Here is a 23,268-nt window from a genome sequence, read left to right as displayed (position 1 = left end):
TGGATGAATGGGCAAAAATTCCCACAGAAACACTCCAAAATCTTTTGAAAAGCCTTGCCAAAAGAGTGGAGGCTGTTATAGCTGAAAAGATGGGGACATCACCATGGTTTTGAAATGGGATGTCCAACAAGCTCATATAGATGTGATGGTCAGGTGTCCACTCACTTTTGGTCATATAGTGTATGTATTTTAAATCAATTTTATGTGGATACCATGGATCAGAGAATTTAAACATTTATTTCACTTTGTTTAATAATCTCTCCCCTGTTAGGTTGCTGGATATATCATAGTTAGTCACAGATTGCAGTCTACTGATATAAATCTTTAAAATGTTAACTGTTATTTTTTTTTAAAAACTTTTAAATATCTTTTTGAAGAAAGAAAAAAAAGTCTAAGCTCTAGGTAATTTTGATTGATAATTTAGTTGTTACAGTAACACCCCCTCTAAGGGATTTGAGTTTTCCTCTCTCTATATGAATAATTTAAGTCAAATTCAAAACTCAAAGCAAATTCCAATGATAGAGATTTAATAGTGTCAACTACATTTAAAATACAAAACAAATCTCCGCTTTAGAGTTCCAAAAAAATCTGCATTTAATGTAAACACCATTAAAAGTCTTTGGCTGAAAAAGGATTTAGGTTCATTTGAAATCTAGGCTCAAGCTTACATCTCACACGGGGATTGCAGTTAAGACAGCAGTATGTGTGTGTACATGCTAAAAACATGACAAACACGGATGCTTACACAAATAACCATAAACAATTAGTGAAATTAATCTTTTTTGTATGTTTTAACATGTATACACCCATACTCTGCATTATATAATGTTACAGATTTTACAGTTCTAGGTCTTGCGTTTGTATGTGTCGTAGCTCTGTTATCTTAGCCCAGTCGGCTCTACAAAGCTACTGACTCCTTAATATGCTGCCATGTGGTAAGCAATAGAATGGCTCAGTTTTAATCACTGTATTGGACACATTAACCATTAACATTGCCATAAAGAATCATCTCAGTGTGGTGTTTGAACAGGAAAACTCACCCAATAGAACATATGACTGACAAAAATGGCAGCCACCAGCCTCTGCAGATAAAGGATTTTCTTTTAAAGGTTAGTTTTTTCAGTGCTAACCCACATTACTGTATGTATTTTTTTTAAATGTAACTTTTATTCAAAGTTTTAATGTTACAATAGGCTCTCGTGGCGGTCGGATCACTCCCCGGAAAAATCTTACTGATGTGGACCCTAGTCCAGCACCACATTGTGAGTGCTTTGTATGCATTTTCGTGAATCCTAGAGGCTATTGAGCATTTGTGAGCCAATATGCATTTTTTTCCCCATTGTTGGTCAGGGAGGGAGTTTCTTACTGTATATTTTATGATCAAATAAAAATATTATTCATGGGAATTTCCCTTTAAATCACAGATAAAAGGGATTACTCAATTTTAATATGTTTGCTAGTTATGAGTGTTTAAAAAGTCGCAATATTTTCTATAGAAACTGGAAAAAAATCTAAATTAAATGAAAGAAATAAACATTCTTCTTCTCCATGCCCTAGACCAGTGATGGCAAACCTTTTTGAGCCCAAGTGCCCAAACTGCAAACCAAAACGACTTATTTTTTTCAAAGTGCCAACACTGCAATTAAACCTGAATAACGAGGGGGCGTGGCCAGGGGAGGGCTGGCAGCCTAAGGCCTGGGGGGCAAGGCAAGTGAAGTGGCTCCGCCCCCTCGCACTCACCTTTCACCCCTCACGCTGCTCCCATCACTATGCGGCCATCAGACTGCTGGAAAACTTATCTAAACGGCTGCTGGGTGCTGATGCCACCGGCCGGAGCTACTTTAATCCTTTTTTTTATTTATTTAATATGCTGGATCGGCTTGCCATATTAAAAATAAATAAATAAAGTATTAAAGTAGCGCCGGCCGGCAGCATCAGCACCCAGCGGCCGTTTAGATAAGTTTTTCAGCAGTCTGATGGCCGCATAGTGATGGGAGCAGCGTGAGGGGTGAAAGGTGAGTGCGAGGTGGCGGAGCTTTCACCCCTCACACTGCTCCCATCACTTGGCGGCCATCGCATACGGCGCTGGGTGCTGATGCCGCCGGCCGGCGCTGCTTTAATACTATTTTTTTTTTCATTAAATAGCCGATCCGGCTTGCCATATTAAATTTTTAAAAAAAGTATTAAAGTAGCGCCGGCCGGCGGCATCAGCACCCAGCGGCCGTTTAGATTAGATTTCGGGCGGCCTGGGGGGCAATTGCCCCCCGGCCCAGCCCGCCCCTGGGCGTGGCTTCAGTGTTCTCTGGGGAGGGTTCTCCCCCGAGAACTGTGGGAGATGTTGTCCGCGGGAGCCGACGCCGTGTATGACTGTAGTCACGGCGTGCCCACAGAGACAGCTCGGCATGCCAACAGCGGCACGCGTGCCACGCGTTCGCCATCACTGCCCTAGACTATCAGAAGGTTTTTATAAAAACCTGGCCCTAGCTGTGCTGTAACTGTTGCCTTCCTAGGCTACTTGAAATGTTGCGCAGAATGTAAAAGTTGTGGGAGGATATTAAGGACCCAGAATCCTGCGGAATCTCTACTCTCTAGAAGGTTAAGCTCAGAAAAGTTCATTTCCCAGCAAAGAGCACATCTGGGGCCTTATTTAATGACCCTTTAAAGTTTTAAGTAGGCATTGGCAGTTAATAAACAGCAGTCAGCAATGCAACATCAGCTGTCTATAACAGCCCGCGCATGTTTCAAAAACAGTGGGTGTTGAAAAGGAATCTATTATAATGGAGTGGAAGATTTACACTGCTTTTCAACATGGTCGTGTGCTTTCTACTGAAATACATGCCTTTAACCTCTAGTTAACTTTAACATTTAGGTGTAAACTTCCCACCAGGTGCTACTGAACACAACTCTAAACAGAGGCATTAACCCTTTTAGTATTGCTCCATCGTGTAAGGTGACCCGATTTTTAAAATAAAATCCGGGGACATCTTTTTAAATTGGCAAATGGTAAAATAAGCATTTTTTCTTCAAACTATTTATGCAGTGTATTCAGGGTTTTATCTCTCTATAAAAAAAGTAAGTAACACACCAAAATTGGACAAAAAAATCTATCTATCTATCTATATATATATATATATATAACAGCAATCACACTCCTATCATGCCAAGTCAGCCAGTACATGCTGGAATCTGGGTATGCCTGGGCATGAAAGGAGTGTGATTGCTGTTAACAATCATATATATTTAATACAGCAATCACAATCCTATCATGCACAAGTAGCCAATACATGCACACAGAGCCGGCCTTAGGCGTTGTGGTTCCCTGTGCGGACTACTCCTCTGGCGCCCCCCCCTCACTACCCCGTCAAACTAACCCCCCTCTCTGCCCCTTCAAACTACCCCCCCTCAAACTACACCCCCCCTCTGCCCCTTCAAACTACACCCCCCCCTCTGCCCCTTCAAACTACACCCCCCCCCCCACTTACCTTGTTGCCGGAGTCCTGCAGTGAGAGCGGGAGGCATCCGTCTTCTCGCTCTGCCGTGGTGCCGGCATTTCATGTTGAGCGCCGGAATAGTCCGGCGCTCAACATGAGATGCCGGCACCGCGACAGAGTCACGGAGAGTAAGGGACGCCGAGCGGTTGCTGAGAACTTCACGAGAAGCTTCACGGCGCCCCTGCCCGGGACTTAGATTAAAGCATCGGTTTTTTATTGTTTTTTTTTAAACTTTATTTAACATGAATGATAAATAAAGTTTAAAAAAAAACAAAAAAAACCCGATGTTTTAAGTCCCGGGCAGGCACCCCTGCTACCATGGCGCCCTGCATGCACATCACTTACAGCCTCCCTGTGCCATGCTCCCCCACTTATCATTAAGTGACACTAATCATTCACAGATACTCATTCATTCCCTCATTCACAGATACTAATCATTCACAGATACTCATTCATTCCCTCAATCAGGCATACTCGTTCATACAGCCTCCTTCACCCCCTTACCTGAACTGCAGAACGTAAAGTCATGTGACTCTGCTAGGTTCCTGCTTCCCATGAGGTAAGCTGCAGGGCCCCTGCAGGAGGGGAACATTAATCGTGCCCTGCATCCGGGGACATAATTTTAAACCAGGGATGTCTGGTTACCCTACCATCGTGTTGTCAAAGGGGGTTCAAATAAATTAAAATGACTTAAAAATATTAAAACTTAAAATACTTTTTTTTTTAAATTAAAAAAAGCGTTCTCTCAAATACCCATAAATCCAGGGGTAAGCCAGCTATGTCAGACTAAGTGGACTGTAAACCAACTGGCTGGTCAGAGGTCCAGTTGCTTTTCCTCCCTCAACCGTGGGTTTTTGAGGAAGTTCCATGGTAGATTGTGCTACTTATGACAAGGTGTTCTTAACCCTAAGCCCTGCTGTAAATAAATTTTAGGCCTAGGGTGTCCCAAATCTATTAACTTTATAATAAAAACATACTATGCCAATAAAGTACCTTCCGGCCCATTCAAAAAATGATAGGACAATGGAGTCTTGAACCCCATATATCTCTTCCTTGAAGCCTATGGACTAAGGAGTGCCGATCATTCCTCACCTGTTCACCCTAACCCATTCCCCATTCTTCTTGGCCAATGCATTTTGGGTGCTTGGGAATCCAGGAGATAAACAGCAAAAGAAAATAATTTTCAAAACCATCAAATCCTCATGTTCTGGAAGGGGACCCGCCTAAAACTGTTTTTGGATATAGTAAAATTTGAAAAATATAAAGCTCCAGCAACAGATATGGGGAAAAATATAGTGATCTGTGAACTGGAGATATTTTAAAACTGGAAAGACTTTGGCAATATTTTCACATTTCAAGAAAAATCTTTTATCTATTTATCTATTTTTACTGTCTTCAGATAAACACAAAGCCAAAGAAAACAGCTGAAATAGCCTTCCGTCAGATGCTTTATACATACATTTATATGAAGTTATGTGTTTAAAGAGTCAGTATGCTGCTGGCTGATATAATGTGAGATTGGCTGTCCCGCATGCTGGTAAGAAAGCCTGATCCTTGCCACCATGCAGAGATCAGGGACTGTGACATCACATGTCCTTTCTCCGTACACCCTTCCTGCTTTATTTAAAAAAAAAAAAAGGTAAAAAAAAAATTAAAAAGACAAACACATATGAATGTATTGACATAAATTGGTTGGCGTACTGGAAGGCATATGATAATAGAATGTAACATCGGTTGATAACGTCTCTGGCACAGAAAATAGCTACATATGGGAAACGGGGAAATATATTATGGAGGGTTAGAGAATCATCCAGTGCATTTACATCGCAACAAAAATGTGAGAAGAAAAGGAGACCACACAGTTATTGAATGCATGAAAGTACATATGAGGGCTGAAGTGTCCATGTAAGTTACTTATTATTTGGTTTAGAAATAATGGGGGAACATTTTGTGTATTTTATTTTTTTTGTATTTTAATCCATTTATCATGATACAATGTATGGATTATCTATAAATAACTTGTCCCAAAACTAATATATGTTCCCCTAGTAAATGAATACACTCTGCATAGATTTGTCAGCTAAATTTAACTATAGCAAAACCGTAAAAACTGGCCTGACCCCAGACACTGAAAGCATTGACTTCTATCATTTCTGATTTAAGGCTGAAAAGGTACTTCACACATTGCATTACATCTAAGCCTCAGACCATCATTTTTTATCATTATTACGATCCTGTGCTTTCTATTTTCCCTCCCTCTAAAACATTATTTCCTCTTGTAGTTTGCACTTTAAAATTTATGTCCATTTGGACATTACTTACTCTTTCCTGATGATTCATATCCTGCAAGCCTTGGATGATTTTGGTTTCTAGAACTACACGTAGCCAAATTTTAGGTGTAGTTTGACCAGCAGTACATTTGACAGCCCACCGGGTAAGAGATGCAATTGAAGGTCATCAGTGCCATTCCCTCCCAACCAGATAGAGATTTCATGTGTGTCAGACCTTTACGGCCCACGGGACACCAGTGAACAAGCAGGAGCTTAAGTATAAACAACTCCAAGCAATGGTCCCAATCGAGTGGCCTATTACGGCTTATTTTAGAAAATCATCTCTGCTCTGACTACCACCTATGGTTTTTTTTTACTTATGCCTTTTGTTGCATTGCCTGCCTGTATTTAAATGTAGAAAAATAAATAAGTCCCTTTCTAGTGTGTAGTTGAACAGAGTCCAAGGTAATAAGACTCATTAACCGCAGAATTATCTTGAGCGCAGCAGATGTTGGGTGCACATCAGGTCACTTTGGGCCAAGTACTCTGCAAATTACGAATTGCTGATCAACACAGAAATTTACTTATCTCTGATCCTTTATTTTTCAACTCTTTTGCTATGGAATATAGCTTTCTTAGTCATTGTTAACCTACACAGACATATGTTAAGAAGAATAGTGTGTGGTAACCACAGCAATGGTGATCCACTGTTCACGCTCTCATCTTTTGCTACCAATAATCAGTGATGAAAAATTGCAAGCTACATTATATGCAACTTAAACATTGTAAATTCCAGGATTTTTCCAGGTCACCAAGGGAGACAGAGACAGGTCAGAGGATCAGTAGGTGAATATTCTTGTTAAAGATTCAGGTAATTCGGGTAAATGAATATATTACTTATTTACTTACAACAGCAGATGAAAACCATTTCCCCACTGTATTAGCCTCAACCGCTTCTGTTGGGAGACTATTGCATGCAGATTGCCTCCCTCTCTGTAAAGTTGAACGCCCTTACATTACATCTAAGCCTTGGAGCCTCTAGTTTAAGACTATGACCTGTCGTTCTAACATTTTTCCGTGAGATGTCCCGGTAGGCTGCCTCCCCTGGGCCAGTCTTGAGGCGGCCATCTAATTATATGTGTGGCAATAGTCTCGGCTGCCAATGGATAGAATAGATAGAAAATAGGAGTGGCCACACGTATAATTACGTATACTACGCATATACCGGTCAGCGCCAGACTGGATGTGACTTCCTATACGCCGTGGTGCTGATTGGCACATGTGCAAAGCAAGAACAGACTGGCAGACCACTGTGGGCGACAATTGCACAGGCAGACTGGTTGGGGGGCACTGATAAGCTGTTTGGTAGCAAAAATGGCACAGACAATCTGGGGGCACTGACGATGTTTGGGGACAAATATGGCACTTGCAAGCTGTTTGGGGGCACTGACAAGCTGTTTTGGGACAAATATGGCACAGACAAGCTGTTTTGTGGCAATAACAAGTGGTTTTGGGGAAGGATGGCACCAGCAGATGTTTGGGGCTAAGATGGCACAGGCAAGCTGGTTGCAAAGTTGGCACTAGCAAGCTGTTTGGGGGCAAAGATGACACAGGCAAGTTGTTTCTGGTCAAATATTGCACAAACAAGCAGTTTGGGGGCACAAGCTGTGGTGGCAAAGATGACACAGACAAGCTGTCTGGGGCACAGAGACAACAGACGAGCTGTTTGGGGGGCAAAGATGGCACTCGCAACTGTTTGGAGATAAAGGTGACACTGTGGAACATGTTTCTTGAGAAGTTATAAGAATATAGTGGTTAGAGTATAATGATTGTGGTTGGATATTGGAATGAATTAGGATGTTGGGGGTATGATGAAGGTCAGGGGCAGGTCCACGCCAACACATACATACAACTACTCTAACACCCTATACATACATACAAACTTACATAGACATGCATTTAAACATAGATACACACACACTTCTGTAACACCATGCACATACATTCACACACACAGCCCCTCCAACACTCTGCACTTATACATACATATATAGCTACTCAAACACTGAGCACTTACACACAAAAACATACATACATGCACACTCTAATACCATACACCTAAACATACATGCACACACAATCTAAAACCATACATTTACAGACAGACACAGCCAACATACACTTACACATATTTACATACACACATTCACTCTTGGATAATCCATGCAGCTCACCTCCCTCTTACATTTTTAGCGCTATTTTTAGTAGAGCTTCAAGTTTATTTGCAGTTTATTACCTACTGTGAAATAACCTTTTCCATTGAAAATATATTTTGTTTTCAGTAATTTATTTACTTACAATAGTTTTGTAAGTAAGCCTACTACATGATGTCTTGGGCTACAGTGATATTAGGAACTGTGTGTTTTAATATGTGTCTTTTGACTAATGTGTTTTTCAAATATACTTTAAAATGCAGGGTTTGTCCCTATTCTAAAGAGAAATTATTGGGGCGTGAACCCGACAGTGTCCCCCCCCTCCAATGGCACCATAAAATATGGGGCTGGTATTCAATTATTTCCAGGGCTGACTTTAATTCCCAGTTCGGTCCTGTATGTAAGCAGGTGAGTTTTATGATCGCTCCATGTTTTGTTTCGCTATGGTGCATCCTACACTCCTGAGGTCAAGATTCATCACTGCATGCGAAGTCAGCACCACTAAACTGTTGGTGGATAAATATCGCCTCTTAATCATGATGAGAACTTTCAAGTGCCTTTTGGCGACGCAGCAGGAATCTTTACTATTTTTGGTACAAAGCCTCCAACGGCATTGATGTTTAAATTGCTTTAACATACCCTAGAAGGAAAGGTCACTTGTAGAGCTGCCCTTACATCACAGGGAAGATTCTGTGTGCCCTTAGAGATCACAGTATGGTGGATTCTTCACCGGTACCATACACTGATGTCCATCTCACTTACCCTACCTGCCCCCCATGCTGATTGCAGATATACCTGCCCCCCATGCTGCAAAGGGCAGCTTCCCTACCATTATTTAATTCAGGTCAGGACATTGTCACTGATGAGCAGTATGGTTCCTCCTCATTAACCACAGTTATTATGGGAAGGATTTGGTTGTGATTTATATTATTTTACTTTCTAAACAAAGTCACATGGATTGATTTAGTGTAGAAAACTACAGTAAATGTGTAAAATGTGACAGATCTGTTGTAATCTAGTAAAGCATGGTTAAGTGATATGCCTCAATTGAGTTATTTCAAGATTAAATTATAGAAGTAAAAAATATAAAAAAAATTATAAAAAATCACAAATGTTGATTAGAGTAATTTTGTGAAACTCAGCTGCACTCACTAACAGTGAAGTCCACTCACACCAAAACCAAGAAATAAGATACAGAAAAAGGATTGTGATGCGGTAATAAAATTATATATAAAAAAATAAAAATAAAAATGTAACAACAAATAAATAATAATAATAAAATGTATAATAAAAGAAAAGAAAAGAATCAAAGAAGCAAGAAAGCAAACCGTTCTATGTATCCAATTTGATTTGAAAGTTGAATTTAAAATGCACTAACACTTCAGAAAAGCATTTCAAGCATACAAGTGTTACACGGCTCAGTGTACAAACACGAGTGTACCGGATTACTCCCTCGCCGTTAAACAAACGACCACAAGCTATATTATCTTTTTTTATATTATATAGTATTTTCGTAGCGCCTCACCGAATAGAGAGGTCACATCCTTTTTCTGTATATTAGTTCATAAAGTAGAAAAACTACAGCAAGCTCTCCTTCCAACTCCAATTTTAGCGAATAAACCCCCTTTTGATATAACACTAAACATTTAGTCCATAGATAACTGAAATGTAATGATCCGTTTTATCTGTAGATTGTAAGCTTGTGAGCCCAGCCCTATTCTCTTAGTCTGTTCTAATTTTGTCAGACCCCTTGAAAATATGTATTGTAAGAAGTGCTGCGTAAATTGTTGGAGCTATATACATAAAAACATGATAATTATAATCTCAGTGGAGGCGGCTGTTGGCCCTTTTTATGTAAATGTGAAAAATGTGATGAAGGAGCACATTTCTGGATTTTCTCAGATTGCTAGATCTGTATAAAACTGATCCAAAGGAAGACGAAACAAATGATGTTACTAATGAATGTTATTAATCAGCAGATACAGTCTGCAGTATAAAGAGTGCATGAAAACAGAGACTAATGTGTGATTGATCGCCAGAGTATTTGGTTACCAATTTGCTAATTAGTCACATAAAAGCATGATGATATTTGGGATAGAAAATGATTCATGTATGATAAACGGTGTTCCAGCTGACGATCGCTCCCACTGTGATGAGCTAACTGGATATGAGCCCTAGGTCACTGCGAACGACTCTTGTTAAAAAAACAAAGCAAAACAAACAAAAAAAAACGTGAAATGATTTGAAGAACAGATGTTCGCAACTGTTTAATAAGAAAAAAAAGAATCATTGACTACATCGATGCTCGAGAGCCGAGTGAATCATACGTCTCGCTTCACTGACCTGCAACTATAGGGACATTTCGTATTTCAGTAACGCATAGTTATTGATCATGCAGCGATGTCATCACAGGTTTGTATGACACGGTAGCACGTGTCATCAATTTCTCTTTCCAAGAAAATAAAGTGATAATAATTGGGTTTAAAGATGTTTAAGCAGCTTGAACGTTCAAGACTAAACAGGTGCAAAAATGTTTATGGCGGAAGATTTAAACAACCGTTAACCAATTATTATATGAATACAATTAGAATAGCTTTAATACGGCTAACATATGTTGTCACATTCATCTGATGATACAGTCTGTGGGGTCTTTTGATTAAAGGGATAGTCGAATTTTCGACACCCCCCCACTACAAAATGACTACACGGAAATTTAAAGGAGCCACGCACCTATTATGTGCATCAAAGTACATATGTTGCCTTGAGGGTCCCTTTAATGTGGGGGTTTGCAGGAGAGATGAACGTTTCATCTCCTCAATGTCAATAAGCAGTATTAAGGGCAAACCCTCATGACCTTTGCTTGCAAAAAGATCTAAGTTGGTCCTGTATTGCACATATGTAATTGATTTAGCTATGTGTTAGCATACCAGGCACCGTGAGCCAGGGCAGTTCCCCCAGTTGCCCCCTCCATCTTCACTACAGAGTGCAGAACTTTTTTAATGCAGTCTATGGAGCCTGTGCTGAACTGTCATAGCATCCATAATGTAAATGTGCCGAGATCAGAAATCTCCCCTGTAACCAGCCCATTGAGCATCAGCACACTGGGGCGGGGGGGGGTCTAATCACCTCAGAGGACAGTCTGCCCCCTAGATGTGCAGCAGGGGAACTGCGGCCTTGCTGGACCCGCGTTCCTAGACTAGGTCTCCCTAGACTAGGTCTTCCTAGACTAGGCTATGTCACTACCATCACAAGGAATCTGTTGTTAATGACTCATTAATAATGTTTCTGATAATGATCCTTATGAAAACTATTCGCTTTCAGTTGGTAAGTCACCTGTATTCAAGCAGGGATTTCAGCTATACTGAAAAAAGCAATAAATCCGGTGACAATATAAAGAAGTCAACTCCTGACTGGGCAGCTCTTTAGAAATTGCTTTTTTTACCCTTAGAATTCCTAGGTATGATAATAACCCCCGGATAGCTTAATGCAGTATATACATTTGTCAAACAAAGTGATTCTTTATGGTACACTTGACCTTGACATTCTCCAAGAATGACTTCACCGACTGCTTAAGGAAATGGAATGGACTATAAAAAAAAAAGCAATAAAAAAACAATAAAAAACCCCAACAATAATATTACTCAATATGCATGATCTATTTTAACAGCCCAGGCTTAGATTTTAATGCATGCCTTATATTCTTAAATATAACCAAGCTTCCTTGAAATATCTAACCAATTTAAATGACTACCCTGCATCTTTGCAGATCATAGTTTTCATAACAAATTAAATAGAGAGAGAATCATTGATGCTTAGGTTCTACGGGATAATGAAATAATTACCAAGGTCGGATCTTCATTGATCTTTCGTTTTACTGGCATTTATAGGCATTACAAAACGAAATCTCGGAGGAAATCAGATAAATTACGCATGTGCCCGATAAATCACGTGGATGTCAAGCATTAGGAGGACACACACGAAAACTCTACAATTCTCGAGAGGTCTTCGGTATTTAGTGCCACGTCTAGGAAAAGTCACAGCGATGAATCCTTTCATAAACACTTGATATGGAATTGTCAATAAATATTGCTCCATTGAGAAGAGATCCAGAAACGATTATTTTTGCTAAGTGTTTTTTTTTTAGCTATTAATCCGTTCACTGTATATTGTTAGAGTTTATTTTTAATGACTAGACTTATAAATAACTTCATAGCCAGCATAGAATGATAATAAAATACTAATATATATATATATTATTATACACATCTAGACGGGTAAGCATTTTGCAATTATAACTGTTATATATAATATAATAATATAATTTTTATAGAATCATAGAAGTTGACAACAGAAAAGAGCCACTTGGCCCACCTATTCACATTATTAGGTGCGCCAAAGCACACAGGGAGGAGAAAACTGTTAGATTAGTAAAATAACTGTGATAAGACGGTGATTTTTTTAGATATATTATTATTATTATTATGTTTTATTTATTTGTTATGTCCTGTCTACCCATTGTACAGCGCTACGGAATTTGATGGCGCTATATAAAACAATAAATAATAATTAATAATAATAATTTATATAGTGCCAACAATTTACGCAGTGCTTAGATATACAAGTGAAAGGAGAACATGTCAAAGAGGAATAATTAGACGTAAATCAAATGAATGGAATTATATAAATGAGGATAAATAAAGTAGAGAAGGGCTACTACAATGAGGAATGGTTTGCAGGATAATAATTAAAAGGAAAGCCTAAGGGAAATTAATATGAATAGCTTGGAGGAAACAAGAAAACATTAAAATATTTAAAGGGATTTAACAAAGTAAAGGAGGAAAGTTAATTTCAAAGAAGGAGAAATGTTAGAACAAGAGGCCATAATCTAAAACTTAGAGGGTTGGAGGCTTAGAGGTAATATAAGGAAGTTGTACTTTACTGAGAAGTTGGTAGATAAGTAGAACAGCTTCCCAGAAGAAGTGGTAGAGTGTTATATAGCAAAGGAATTTAAAGTGTCTTTTATTGAAAAATGATACATTATAAATAGTAACTCTAAAAAAGCTCAAAACAAAATGCAAATGTGGCTACCAGGTGGACTGCGCATGCATTCACACACAGACACGTTTTCTTACTCTTAAATGCTATGTATATAGTACCGTGCAAAGGTTTTAGGTGTGAAAAAATGATGTAACATAATAATGCTTTAAAAAATAGATAACAAAAGTTATTGTGGGGGGGTGGAAAAACCCTCCTCCTAAAATTAAAGGGGTAGCAGAAGCATTATTAAAGACTAGTCTACACCAACCGGACAAGCCTGAAGACTTGTTTTTCTCCCAGAAAACTTGTAGTGCTGCCATAACTGCTAGGGTTTCTGGATAGGCAAATGACCACATTTTGGCCTCTATATCCACTAAATACATGGACGCCTTGGATCAAATATGCACTATACTAGACAGCCTTTAAACAGAGCCCGGCACAGAGGCTACCACTCATGGACAGTTTATGGGACTCATCAGCATGAGGTTGTCATACTGGCTTACTGCTTGAGGCACTAGAACAGACCTGGGCAAAGCACGGCCCGCGGGCCACATCCGGCCCGCTGAATAGCTCGGACCGGCCCGCAAAGAGTGTCCTGGTGACTCACCAATGAGTCCGGTGTCCCCCCCCGCCCCGGTCACTTACCTTAAACTCCTGTGTTGGAAGCGTTTGTCTCGGGTGCCGGCGCTTTACGCTGGGCGCCGGCATATGACGTCAGACGCCGGCGATCAGCAGTGAAGCGCCGGCACCCGAGACAAACGCCTCACGCTTCCAACACAGGAGTTTAAGGTAAGTGACCGGGGCGGGGGCGGGAGATCCTGAGAAGGGGGGGTTAGGGAGTTAGAGGGGAGATACTGAGAAGGGGGGGTTAGGGAGTTAGAGGGGAGATACTGAGAAGGGGGGTTAGGGAGGGAGGTCTTACTGTGTGTGTGTGTCTTACTGTGTTTGTGTGTGTGTCTTACTGTGTGTGTGTGTATATCTTACTGTGTCTGTGTGTGTCTCACTGTGTCTGTGTGTGTCTTACTGTGTCTGTGTGTGTCTCACTGTGTCTGTGTGTGTCTTACTGTGTCTGTGTGTGTCTTACTGTGTCTGTGTGTGTCTTACTGTGTCTGTGTGTGTCTTACTGTGTCTGTGTGTGTCTCACTGTGTCTGTGTGTGTCTTACTGTGTCTGTGTGTGTCTCACTGTGTCTGTGTGTGTCTTACTGTGTCTGTGTGTGTCTCACTGTGTCTGTGTGTGTCTTACTGTGTCTGTGTGTGTCTCACTGTGTCTGTGTGTATCTTACTGTGTCTGTGTGTGTCTCACTGTGTCTGTGTGTGTCTTACTGTGTCTGTGTGTGTCTTACTGTGTCTGTGTGTGTCTCACTGTGTCTGTGTGTGTCTTACTGTGTCTGTGTGTGTCTTACTGTGTCTGTGTGTGTCTTACTGCGTGTGTCTTACTGTGTTCATAGCTTATTCAGTTATTGTAATAAATATTTTAGCCCATTTTTTAGCTCAAAATATTTTTTCCTTTTTTTTCTCCTCTAAAATCTAGGTGCGTCTTATCAGCAGGTGCGTCTTATAGAGCGAAAAATACGGTATGCACTCCGAAGCCTTGTTCATTTTGTTCACTTCTGTGCTGTGCTAATAGTTATTCAGGCCTTACTTATTCAAGCACCTCTACCAATGACGTAGGCTTGAATAACTTTATTAAACAGCACATAAGTTAACAAAATGGACAAGGCTTCGGAGTTTGTAGTTTGTAGAGGTCTGGCCCTCTAAAACCATTCCAATTTCTCATGTGGCCCCATGGGAAAATTAATTGCCCACCCCTGCACTAGAAGGACACATAACGAAGTGGACAGATTCATAGTTTCATTTTTTTTATAATTTAACAAAATGCAAAGTGAATGAGCAGAAGAAAAACTCTGCATTTTGGTAAATGATAAAAAAAAACTACTAACACTTCTATTTTTGAAAGCATTCTTACTTTACGGCTATTTTTTCTCACCTGCCAAAAACATTTGCACAGCACTGTATTTATTCAATAGTAAATCAGACCTCGACTGGATAACCCTTCCCAGTAGTATCCTATTTGACTTATCATGATAGACAATTGTCATTTTAATTGTTTCTGTTGGAAGGCATTCTTTGTAATCTTCCAGTGTGCTATAAGATACTTGAGATCAGCTGTCATGGCTATACGTTAAAATGTATATACAAGTTGTCATGGAGTGACTTTCATTCTGTATCACGGTTCACACTTTCATTCTTTGTATGTTCATTCATAATATAAACATGTTACAAACTTTCTTACATACATTTACACTTTATTTGAACAGTGAAATAAGAATAATGAGGATTCTGTGCTCTAATTAGTAAACTGTTGTGTTTGTGACCACATTAATAGATAAAAGAGTAAATGATTCCAAATGATTGCTTCAGGAGCCACACACCAGTAGTATAACTATTTTCTCCCGGTATGCCATTAGCAGACAATTTTCTAAATTTACTAGAGGTTAAGTGAACAAGCAGAAAGACTCCAGGTAAATGTGGAGCCCATGGAGATGGTTTGACTTGGCAGGAATACTAAGAAATCGTAAACAGTGTAGAATAACATCTACTGGTATAATCACGCCATGAAGATGACTGTGAAGTCGACAGGCTAGCCAACTGTGTGTAGTTCTTATCTTCATAAAAAAGAAAACCAAAATGAAAGTCCGCCCAGGTAGTATATGGTTAAAGTTTATATAATAGCATGCTTAAACTCGATTAACTGATTTCTGTCCTGAGTAACATTTAAAAATGGCAGGTGATCTGAAAAAATGGCTGATATGCCAACAATATGCATTGCCTATCTAAAATAACATAACAGAAAAGATTTTAAAGAAAGCTAAATTTACAACCCAATCCTGCATGACAAATCAGAGATGCTTTCACGTCACAATAATTGCACTTACAGTGGACCAGGGCAGAAATTTCATGAGCAGACTTGTGGCAAAGGTGGCATCATATGACAGCGCCATGTTTAAAGTCACTGAGCTCTTCAGTACGACCCATTCTACTGCCGATGTTTGTCTATGGAGATGTCTGGCTATATGCTGATTTCATACACCTGTTAGCAATACGTGTGTCCCAATACTTTAGGTCATATAGTGTAGTTTCTGACTTCACTGTATATTTGTCAGTCATTAAAAACATAGAGATATAAGAGCGACGGAAGTATTTGTGTATGGAAGTTTTGGAATGAAACCAATATGACAGTTTTTTATTGACATGAGCTGATTTATTACAGTGCTAATCCTAGGGTGTTAGGGGAATCTGTACTTGGTAAATTCAAATCACAAAAAAACATCCCTCCTTGTTGCCTCTGTGCAGCTCAGTCTGGATCAATGTAAACGCATTTTCCACTGGACTGTCGGCAGCTATCTGACTTGGAGGTAAAGCCATAGCAAACAATGAAAGTAATTTGGTGTGATTAGCTGTTGCAATTTTATACCTTGCCATCAGGTTCTCTATTCTGAGTATATTTATTGATTATAATAAAACAAGTCTTAATATAACATGCAGGGGATAGAAGAATAGCAGTAATATGCTTTTTTTTCTTTGTTGTTGAATAAAAATGCCTTAAAGCAAGAGCTTTTGTGCAAAAATGAATCAAGGGCAAAACCATTTTTTAATCTTTGCTTTGTATATATATCATGCTAGCCAGTTTTGCTAATGCGTATATCAGACAGATCGTCTGATGGATACAATTATTTTACCAAGCTGTGGTTCTAAAAGTTAATTGCATTTAATAATCAGTACTTTTATAATATATATTTTTTTAGAGGTACTCTAGGATGTTATCAAGCAAATGCATGTTGATTAAACACCAGGCATTCCAAACAAATGTTCCCGGTACATAAATGCTTTGGTAGACATATAAAACGATATATCATAAATGCAAATTGAAACAATATCCCGCTTTGTTATCCCCTGTCCATTGTAGGAAGACTAGCGATTTCAATAACATGAACATCAAAATAATTTATTGGCAAACAACCCCTGGAGGCTTCCAAATTGAAAACTGCCAATAGAACAACAAGAACAATGCTATGGGTCATTGCAATCAAGCGCGGCGGGCTGAGAGCATCCTTCACCAGGATACATTGTCCTCCGTCATTGTAAAGAGGATGCATGTGTCCGTTCACTTCATGTTTAATTGTGTAACTAATGTCTAGGCAGCCTGAAAAAGCTTCTCGTGTTAAATAAAATGACTTCTGTGTCGCAGAAGGTCGTGGAGAGAGATCCCTGTACACTGTTTGTTTTGTGGAACAAGCAGGAAGTCCGGTGGAAATGGCTCAAGATGGACTATGATTTATTGCACGTTGTAAAAGCCCAGCAATCATTTTGCGTAGATGTTAAAGGTAACACGCCTTTGATTAACCAGTTCCAAGGTCTAAATATTAAATAAATTGTGCGATTCCAGCTTCCTTTATTTCTGGACAGGTCTTTGGAGATGTTTTTAATTACATTTGGTACCTTGTGGCCATGCCTAAGAAAAAAGAGCCATCTGTCCAATATCGTCATATTTGTTGTTCACAATTTACTTAATATTTAGGCCTGGTGGAATGACATTAACATCTTAGGAGGGATGGATGCAGGCAATGCCTTTAACTTGTTATTTATTACGCCACAATAATTATTTCGCTAAAGTGGTTAGTGGGCGGTTAGCGGTGACAACCATCCCTGGGAGCTTCTCCTGCAAGAAGATTTAACACGGGCCTTCTTAATGTAATCGAAACATTGTCAGAACTCACCCGCGCCAAATATTTATGTTTTTATAGGTATTTTCCAGCCCCATTACATAGGCGCTGTGGTTGAGCTGGTTGTGTATGTGATGTGACCAGACCGCGTGATCATGGATATTCCAAACATAGATTTGGTCATAAACAATTCCTTTTTGGCTGCATTTGAATTACATATGTGGTCAGGGACATGAGTTTTGACCAGTTATATTGAAAATGCATATGTCACTCCAATCTGAGGGCCTTTAGGAAGACCCTAATATCATTCATGATACTTACAATATATACTTCTCTTGCTGGTGTGTCAAATAATTATCTTGAATGGCATATAGGAGTTTTCATTAAGAACCTTGAGAAGCTGGTGTTTCTTTAAAGGCTATAATTAAAACCAACTGGTTGAATTGTCAAGTTGCTACATAGAGCCAGATCAGGCTGTGAAAGAATGAATGTTTTGAAGGGTCAACTCATTGTTAGGATTCAAACCGTCCAATTTGGGTAATTGTCAGGAAATAAAGCCATGTAGTATGCTCTTATTACGGGGTCGTCTGTTTCATCTGTCATCCACACTGATCTCAACAGAACAGAATAAGGGATGCGGGCTGTTCACATTCACATTATGCCGTCCCCTAGAACTAGGGAGGCACAAAAACAGTTCTTTATTTACTTTTAATGAAAGAGGGAGCATCAAATGTTTTCTTTGAGTGATACATTGTTTCTTTAATGTCATTAAATATTGAAGATTCTTGCATGACTTTGACATTCTTTCTCTGATAACAGGCTCTTCAGAGACCTAACATTACTCTGAGTAATTGAGGGCTGTTATATTTTCAAGCCATAGTATACACTTAGGTATAATGCCGGAATTCATTATCCAAGAAAAATACATCTGCCTCTATACATCCTGAGATATTGTCCGGCCCCATCCAGGCTGCGGAGCTGCATATCTCTGGTTTCTCCTGTCTCGCTACAGTTCCCCTGTCTCGCTATAATCCATTCCTGGATTTCTTTATGCTCTGTCCTGACACTACCCCTCCCCAAAAGAAATCCAGGAATGGAGTATAGATATGCAGCTCTGCAGCCTGGATGGGGCCTGACAGATATTGGTGTCTTGTCTTTTGTGCGATGCCCAGCTTCTTTAATTTCTTTACATAAGGGGCAGGTCTCACAGGGAATCAGGCTTTGGAGATGTTTGTAAAAGTATTACAATTGGTACCCTGTGGTCATGCCTAAAAAAGGGGCATCTGCCCAGTATCATCATATTCATGGTTCCTCAGAAACCGTCACTCTAATTTCTATGCCACAATGCAATACTTTTACTTTTCTTCAATATATCATACTATCTAATACTTCTATTCTCCTCCTTACACTATGTATCCCACACTGTAAGGCCACAAGTATGATTTTTTTTCATGTATTTTTGTGTCTTACTCGTCAAAATGTACCAGAACTCACTTTTAGCAACAAGATTACCTTTGAAGAGCAATAAAGGGGCTCAGGAATCAGAACACCAGGATTGTGAAGATGCCATGCCACCCCACCAACAGCAGCACACAGTATTTATGTTTCTGAGTACCCTGTCATGGGTATCAGTAGCAGTAGGTATCTATGTGCCCTGCTGTCACTGATCAATACCCCACCCTACTTACCTTTCAGCCCATGGGTGGAGTGAGAGGTCAGTCCCTGGCAATCCCTTTTGGAGCATGGAAATTTATGACTTGACAGCATGTACATTATTTATGTTCCCCTACCTGTATTAGTCTACTCCCTGGCACTTGACAGGCAGTAGAAGAAGAAAGATCTGTGCTGCAAGCTCTGTTGATCCTCATGCCCCACAATAGACCACCAGTGAGGCCCTAGAATTTGAGGCCTAAGCAGGTATTTGTACAACTTGTGTGTGATACATCATCTGATGTATCAAAAGATACAGAGATTTCTCGTCTTGTTCCAGTAAATGTCCTTTACCGACAGACTTGAAGGCTTCCATTATTGTCCGACATGACTTTCCCTGCTCAAACATCACACTCAGCTGATTCTTTATGGCAATGCTAATGAAGTCCGTTCATCCATAAATTTTCATTAGTCGGAGTGTTTGCCTATAAGTAGTCGGGGTGTTTGCCTAGTAAATTGGGCTAAGATAACAGAACTACAACACATAATATGCAGCTGCTTGAAAACCGTATATCAGGTACAGAAGGACATCCTTACAGGAACACTTACCAGGCCGATGAGCTGTAAAAAGATAACCAACTATAATGTGTGAGTGGAACATCAGTCAGTATCTCCCCCAAGGTTTCTCTTTGTTTCTTTTTCGCTTTTGATATTGAGGCATTAGCCGAGCCCAATGTCAGTCTCTTTGACAGCATGCATTGCTGGCATCTAACGCTACTCAGACTAATGAATGGATTTATTGCATTTTTATTTGTTTTATATTATACCCCGTTATTTTGGAAATCAGAATGATGCGGTTTCAAGCAGACAATCTCTAGTCACGTGATTTAACATTTCCGTTTTATTTCATTGCATTTTAGCAAATGTCTGAATTTTATATAATAATATTTAACTGTGAAATGTTTTACGAATTTTATGAATGAACCGGATTATTAATTGTTTTGGTTGACCAGGTGTTTTTTTTAAATGTTCTCCCTCAGTTAATTGGCATTTAAAAATGTAATTCTGAATTTCTTTGGGTAAGACCTTTTTTTTAAATAATCAGAAACAGTGTATGGGGGAAACGCCATGATTTAAGCATTATAACCCTTTGTCACGGCACAGGAATATGGCTATTTTGGGAGGACATAAGGGGAGATTGCCCCATAAAATAATGGAGAGTTATTATTTAATGAAAGTGTATCAGGTTGCTATATTGTAGCTCTATATTTAAATGTTCAGCTTCACCTTCAAATAGATTCTTGTTTCAATTGAAACTAATTAAAAGTCCCTTCCCCCATTTTTTTCTCTGCAAAATCAAAGGCTGCTGAAGTCTCAAGAGAATTCTGTACCTTCATCTCAAGGCTGCCCACACCATAACTTTTCTCTTTTTTATTTTTCTCCAGGCACTTTTGTATCTCCATGAAATATTCCCGGCAGTACAAGCCGCTGAGACAGCAGTTCAGCGGGATCCGCATTTTGTTGAGGCCTGGCAGACTTTGGGTCGGGCACAACTTGGATTAGGAGAAATTACGATGGTAAGCATTTTTTTTTACTCAGAGTCATGAAAAAATATGTACCGGTTAATCCTACAAAAACTATTAATTGATGAACTGTCAATCTAAAATTGTGTCAGTATGCTACACAGCGAAACCTCAACTGGAGCCAAGGCACGGAAAATAATGGAATAATAATAATAAAAAATAAATAATAAAAAAATAGATTTCAGGTTGTTTTTATTCTTAAAAGGAGAAAACCAGAATCCCTTTTTTTTTGCATAAGCCCTAGTTCAATAAAATATTTATTGGAGGTCTTTAAGCTTGTTACACAAGTTAGTCTTTCCTTCAGAAGAAATTTTCTAGGAATTCATTTGTTAAAATTGCCTTGATTGTTTTATCAGTCAGTGTACTTTATTTGGGATATTTGTTTGAAAAGTAAGGTACTATGTCACTTTGGGGAAAATCTGTGATAAAACCAATTAATTAATTTATTGTCTGCAAGTTTTCTCCCATCTCTTCATACCAACCAAACTGTTGGGTTGGAGCAGCAGTTATTTTTTTTTTCTTTTCGATTTTTAATTGGAGGGGTGCAAGGTGTTTTGGAACATTTATTATTACCGTATTTGCTCGATTATAAGACGAGGTTTTTTTCAGAGCAACTGCTCTGAAAAATACCCCTCGTCTTATAATCGAGGTCGTCTTCTAAACAGACCTCAAAAAAATGTCCACTGGGGCCAGGCTGCTTACCAGTGCTTTGGTCGCGAGCAGCGTCTCTTCTACCAGCAGGAGAACAGGAAAGTAGCAGAGTGTCGCATAATTCTGCCTCCCCCTCCTTCCTCTGGGGGCGGGGCCAGAGAAGTTGCTCGCACAGCCGGGCCCCTGCAGAAGTCTGCGAGTGGGAGATCTGCAGTTCAGGTAAGGGGGTGGGGTAGGGTTTTTGTGATTAATGTGTTAAGTATGTGTGATTAATGGAATGAATGAGTATTTAAATGTTTGTGAATGAGTGTGTGTGTGATAGCATGGATGTGTAAGGGTGGTGGTGGTGGTAGCATGGCATAGGGAGGCTGTACTCACACTCCTATCATCCCCAGGTTCCAGCATGTACTGGCTGCCTTGGCTTGTTAGGAGTGTGATTGCTGTTAGCAGTTTTATATATATATATACCTCCAGAAATGCCTTTTAACCCCCTATATGCCACTCTGCCCCATGATATGCCTTAAAAGGCATATCATGGGGCAGAGTGGCATATAGGAGGGTATAAGACATTTCTGGAGGCAGAGTGGCATATAGAGGGTTAAAAGGCACATCATGGGGCAGAGTGGCAAATAGGGGGTATAAGGCATTTCTTCGGGCAGAGTGGCAACCCTGGGGGCAGATGTGCATAACTGGGGGGGCAGGTTGGCAAATAAAAGGAAATAAAAATATATATATTTTTCTCAATCATAGCTTTTATTAAATATGAAAAAAATGTTTACATGAATTAATATTTACTAGTAAAACTTTTTTTCCTATAGGGTAGTCTTATATTCAGCCTTTTTGTTTTTTTCCTAAATTAATATTTAGATTTTGGGGGGTCGTCTTATAATCAGGGTCGTCTTATAATCGAGCAAATACGGTATTATTATTATTTTATTTTAAACATTTCATTGTTGATACTTATGGGGTCGTTACAGACCTTAGGGATCACATGTCACAGTGTCTGATGCCTGTGCCATGTGAGGAAAAGATTATTTTTCCTGCATACTGTCAAGCTGATCCAGCTATTGATCAGCTGCCAGCATTCAGGCACTTTTGAAACATGGAAAACCAGAAGCTGCACAAAGACTTTGCTCCATCATTGAATATATTATAAAATGTTCTAGCTGTGTTAAATGATCTAATCATTTCAAATTTTGACTTTTTGATATTTTTTAAAGAATGCTTGCCACATTACAAAGCAAAAAAAAACCAACAAAGTTTTTGAGTGATTTTTGTGTAATTAAGCTTCCAGGGAAACCAATAAAACAGATCGGATAAGGTTTATTTGTTGAACATGCTACAAGTTTTATCTAGGTAAAGAGTGCCTTTCAATAATGTGCACCCCTTCATTTAAATGCAACCTCTTCTTTGATTAAAAGGGCGCAAGTAGGTATTTGATTAGGTTCCAATACACAACCTTCTCAGAGACCACTTTTGAAAAATATATTTTTACATGTTTTTTGATAAGTCACACCAAGTACACAATTCCTATAAATGATATTGCTACATAGTCATCCACTTAATTTATTGGCACAGCATGAATTTTTAAAATTGTTTATTTTTTATTGCTAGGTGCATTTTGAAATTATTTGTGTCCGTATTTCCA

General features: G+C 39.3%; 1 protein-coding gene across 1 annotated transcript in view; it reads left to right on the top strand.

Annotated features, from left to right (window-relative positions):
* LOC149283788 (tetratricopeptide repeat protein 33-like) overlaps window positions 1–23,268 on the top strand; it is a 134,593-nt gene that overhangs the window by 70,504 nt on the left and 40,821 nt on the right. Inside the window, exon 3 of the mRNA XM_089497334.1 lies at window positions 20,832–20,963. Within this exon, the coding sequence (XP_089353460.1) occupies window positions 20,832–20,963 (132 nt within the window). The remainder of the gene's footprint in view (window positions 1–20,831; window positions 20,964–23,268) is intronic.

The sequence above is a fragment of the Sceloporus occidentalis genome, unplaced genomic scaffold (assembly GCF_023333645.1).
Source record: "Sceloporus occidentalis isolate IW3139 unplaced genomic scaffold, rSceOcc1.0.p SCAF_101, whole genome shotgun sequence".
Lineage (NCBI taxonomy): Eukaryota > Metazoa > Chordata > Lepidosauria > Squamata > Phrynosomatidae > Sceloporus > Sceloporus occidentalis.
The sequence above is the reverse complement of the archived record's forward strand: the minus strand, read 5'-3'. Positions and strand labels throughout refer to the sequence as shown.